Below are 5,000 nucleotides of genomic sequence, written 5' to 3' on the forward strand. Positions count from 1 at the left end.
GGGAATTTTAGTGGGGTTTTTAAGGGTAATTTTAAGGGTAATTTTAACGATTGGCCTTTACGAATATTTTCTTTTAATTTGGTTTTAATATGGATATTTATTGTAATGTTGTTTTATAAGGCTGTTAGCCGCCCTGAGTCCGGTGAGGAGAAGGGCGGGATACAAATTAAATTATAAATAAAATAAATAAATAAATAAATAAAAAAAATATCCCATGACCTTTTTTCACACCTATGCCATTGCAGTATCACGTGATCAAAATTCAGACCCTTAGCAACTGACTCACATTTATGACGGTTGCCATGTCCCGGGCTCATGTGATCGTCTTTTGCAACCTTCTGACAAGCAAAGTCAATGGTAAAGCCAGATTCACTTAACAACCGTGTAACTAACTTAACAATTCCAAAGATTCACTTCACAACCGTGGCAAGAAAGGTCGTAAAATGGGGCAAAATTCAATTAACACGTCTCACTTACTGTAACAATAGACATTTTGGGCTCAACTGTGGTCGTAATTCGAAGATTACCCGCACTGAGATTCTACTGAAAAATTGCAGAACGTTTCAAAATCAAACTCTTGGAGAAGGTATTATTGAAACTGGTGGCAAGAAGAGCCATGAAGCTTAACCTCAACATCTGAATAAAAGAGAACTTGGATTTGGGGGAATGGGACAGCTCGTCATGGCCAACTTGCCATGGTCAACTCACTGCAGGACAACTCGACATGGCCAACTCACCACGCGACAACTTGCCACGGGACAATTCAACAATCCAATTTAATTATTTAAAATAATTTTAAAAATATTTTAATTTTTGTCATTCTCCTTTCATTTTGTCCCTCCTTTCTTTAATGATTCTATTCCACTATTTCTTCGATATTAGTGTAACTCTTGTCCCATGGCGAGTTGTCCACGGCGGATTCTCCCGCCGCAAGTTCGTTGCGACGAGTTGGCTGCAGTGAGTTGGCTGTGGTGAGTTGTCATAGACCAATGGTGGCGAACCTATGGCACGGGTGGCAGAGGCGGCACTCAGAGCCCTCTCTGTGGGCACGCGCACTGTTGCCCCAGTCCTAGGCCTTCAGCTGGGTTTTATAAAACCTTTTCGCTTTAGGCCTACGCCGCCGTGTGCAAAAAAAAAAAAAGGTTCAATCAGTCAATTTCAACTTTCAACTTCTCGCGGGAAAAAAAAAGATCTTGCAAAGTTGGAATTGATTGATTGAACTTTTTAGTCCCACCCAGTCTGCCGTTACCACCGCAGCCATGCCAACCCAATTGGCCACATCCTCCCAATTGGCCACACCCACCCAATGGGCCACACCCACCCGGCACTCGACGATGCATGTGGGTTTTGGGTTGCAGTTTGGGCACTCAGTCTCTAAAAGGTTCGCCATCACTATCGTAGACCCTTGATTTGGTACTGTAGGAGGAAACCAACAACATTGGTCACCCGTCCCATGTTTCAACAAAGGCAACCGTCAGCAGGTTGCCTTTTAAAACCAGAAGACATTTCTGCCAATCCTAGTGAGAGGGCTTCATTTTACCTTGTCTTACCCCAGTTTCTATCCTGGTGCAGCTGTCAGCAGATGGTGTGGACAGATGCAGTAACGGTCCAGCTCCTGGCATGAAGTTGTTGTTGGGATCTTCAGCATAGATCCTAGCTTCAAATGCATGTCCCTTGAGGACAATCTCTTCCTGAGTCAGAGGCACCTTCTCTCCTGCAGCAACCTGTAAAGAACAGCACTGCTCATTTTCTCTGCACAAGGACTTATTTATGTTTATTTATGAAATTTATAGGCTGTCCATCGCGTTGTCAAGTGACTATGGCAGGCTTACAACAGTGTCAAAATATCATTAAAACATTAAAAAAAATCATAATCACAAATAAGATAAACAAAGAAGGGAACATCCCAGAAAAGTTTACCTAATATGAGATCGAAGAATTGAAACCTGCAAAATTTGGAGTAGGTTATTAGGGAATCGGAATATAAAAAAAAACCTTCAAGAAAAAATATTGGGTCACAGGCCGAGGAAATGAAAAGGCTTCTGGAAAAAAGCTAATTGATAGAAAGCAACCTGCATGAAATTGTTTCCTCTCTAACTCTGTCCATAATTTAACGACAGCATTTCTAATAGAACGTAGAGCTGAAAGGAATAGTCAAGTCACAAATTTCTTGTTTGATGCTTAGATAGAATTCCAAAAAATTAAAGACAAATCTGCAAAAACAACCCATAGCTTAATAGCAATAGCACTTAGACTTATATACTGCTTTACGGCACTCTCTAAGCCAGAGGTCACCAACCTTTTCATGCTGGGATCCCAGAGGGAAAGGGAACAGCTAGGAAATTTGCACACACGCGTGCACACGCTGAAACAGGACCACGTGCACCCACACTACACTAGCGGCCCTGTTTGTGTAGGTATGAAGGCGCTAGCTGCTGCTGCAAAAAACCCTGCTCTCATAAATACATTTGTAAATTCCTTATCTACACAGACTTTTGTTGACAATCTCTAACCATTAAATGTTTCCAAAACCTCTGGTGCTCTCCCAAATTTTGCTTTTCCAGTTGGAAATCTGTGCCTCTCAAGGACTACGAGCGGAATTCTGTCCCAAAGATATTGTCCCAAACTTTCCATCCTTCATTTTCATAATGCAGAAACTCACAAAGCCCAAACCTCACACAATGCACATGTGAGAGTGTATATGTCAACGCTGCTAACATCGGATGTTTTTGCATTGACAACAGATGGAAATGTAGCCATCTTTTTCCCTTTCGCTTTTAGAGTTAGATGATGCTGGGAGGGGGGGATGTGAATGAGAGTCTAGCTAGACATAACAACACTAAACTTAGCGTGAGAATCAAGGTTATTGAGCCCAGAGCTGATAACGAATTGGTGGGCTGGAGAGCTGGAGAGGAAGCCATGCTTCAATCTAATTGGGGAATGTGGTTTATGACTGTTAATTGGAGGAGGGAATTGTGCTCTGATACTATGTGCTCAGGGGAGGGGAATTCAGTTTTTGGCTTCGATTATGCAGTGCCGATATTATGCTACTCAAATAAAAGATTTGTAAGGTAAACAATGCCTCGAAGTTCTTTTGAAGAGTTTCATCTGTCGGAACTATGACAGTATAATTAAATGGGGGAGAATGGATATGCACGGTGCCACCCTTTGCCCAAGCCTAACAAGAAAAAAATAATTCCAAAACTCCTTCTCTGAATATTTCTACAGAAATAATATGATTAATGGTCCCAGGTGAAAGAACTTGCTTCTTGAGAATCCAACAGAACTCCTATGCTTTACTACTTCTTACCTTCAATTGCCATTCCACCAAGTCAGTCCCTGTGATCATCTCTGTAACCGGATGCTCTACCTGCAGCCTGGTATTCATTTCCATGAAATAAAAATTATGTGCACTGTCCATGATGAACTCCACAGTTCCTAAAACATTTAACAAAGGCATAGTATACAAAGATCGGAATATTAAAACTGCAAATGAATACAATCCCAGTATAGCTTCATTGTCCTGCGATTCACTCTCTAAAGCAGGGGTAGGCAACCTTGGCTCTTTTATGACTCGTGGACTTCAACTCCCAGAATGCCTGAGCCAGCATGGCTTAGCTTGGAAACCTCTCCCTTTTCCCTCAGCATGGCTGGCTCAGGAATTCTGGGAGTTGAAGTCCACGAATGATAAAAGAGCCAAGGTTGCCTACCCCTGCTCTAAAGTAAGCATTGTAAATCAAACTAATGGTTAAAATTATTTATCTCTATGTATACCTGAGAAATCCTTCAGAAAGCAATATTTCTCAGTTTAATTAACATGTAGCTCCTTCAAAAGAAGCCTTAAAAGCTATTAGGCTCAGTTGTGATATATTGCAACATGTTTTGTTGAATTGGAATCTGAACTCTCCAAAATACAAATAAGGTAGAAAAAACCTTATAGCACCGTTTCTCAACCTTGGTTGCTTTAAAATGTAGGAACTTCAACTCCCAGAATTACTTAGCCAGCATGGGTATGCCCTCCTTTAAGCCGAGTTAAACTGAGGTTACAGCAGCCAGGTATCTTATTTTATAGCAGACTGTTGATTTCAGTCAGGAGTGTAAAAAAAAAAAGTCAACATGGCGGCCATGACAGTGCAGTTAAAGCTCTGCCTGGTTTTATGTGCATTTACGTGCTTTGATTAGTCTGTTGTGGCTGCCATTTTGACTTTTTTTGATCACACCCTGCTGATACCTTTAATTCTTTTTTGGGATCCTGCTCTATGTATGAGAGGCTAAAACAGGGTTTCCCAACCTTGGCAACTTTAAGATGCATGGACTTCAATTCCTAGAATTCTCCGGCTAGCTATGCTGGCTGGGGCATTCTGGGAGTTGAAGTCCACACTTCTTAAAGCAGTGTTTCTCAACCTTGACAATTTTAAGGCATGTGGACTTCAACTCCCAGAATTCCACAGCCAGCAATGCTGGCTGTGGAATTCTGGGAGTTGAAGTCCACATGCCTTAAAATTGTCACGGTTGAGAAACACTGTCTTAAAGCCACCAAGGTTGAGAAGTACTTGACCTATAGAGATAAGACTTGACTTCTTTCCAGCTCCTATCAGCAGCACCACACAGAGTCATGTGACCAGGAGGCGGTGGGAGGAGCAGGAGGGAAACTTGGAATATGTCCATCTATCCTTCTGAACTGTCAATCAAACTGCTGCTCCTGCTGGGGACACACTGGGAAATTTCTCCTAAAATGTTTTTCTTTGGAGTCCCGAGGCTGAACTGGATCATTTTTGAACTTGAGGTTTCTTTCCCCCTATATACTAAATTTGGTCCGATCCTATTCAGTTGTCAGGGGAGTTAACCTGCTGATGGCTAGAAAGAGTCCCAAGATTCTTTACGTAATTTCTTTCCAAGCATGGAAAGAATAAAAAGGAGAAATACCTTTCCCTATGAACCTGTGTTCAGCATTAAAAGGAAGCTGGGTTTGCCATACCTGCTCCTACGTAGTTCACGGC

General features: G+C 41.8%; 1 protein-coding gene across 1 annotated transcript in view; it reads right to left on the minus strand.

Annotated features, from left to right (window-relative positions):
* MCCC1 (methylcrotonoyl-CoA carboxylase 1) overlaps window positions 1-5,000 on the minus strand; it is a 31,491-nt gene that overhangs the window by 16,022 nt on the left and 10,469 nt on the right. The window contains exons 9-12 of the mRNA XM_015822403.1: window positions 4,979-5,000; window positions 3,311-3,438; window positions 1,541-1,724; window positions 1,394-1,416 (exon numbers count right to left, since the gene is read on the minus strand). The exon at window positions 4,979-5,000 is cut by the window's right edge and continues 60 nt beyond it. Of these exons, the coding sequence (XP_015677889.1) occupies window positions 1,394-1,416; window positions 1,541-1,724; window positions 3,311-3,438; window positions 4,979-5,000 (357 nt within the window). The remainder of the gene's footprint in view (window positions 1-1,393; window positions 1,417-1,540; window positions 1,725-3,310; window positions 3,439-4,978) is intronic.

This window comes from Protobothrops mucrosquamatus, unplaced genomic scaffold (assembly GCF_001527695.2).
Source record: "Protobothrops mucrosquamatus isolate PMUCROS unplaced genomic scaffold, P.Mucros_1.0 scaffold1554, whole genome shotgun sequence".
Taxonomy (NCBI): domain Eukaryota; kingdom Metazoa; phylum Chordata; class Lepidosauria; order Squamata; family Viperidae; genus Protobothrops; species Protobothrops mucrosquamatus.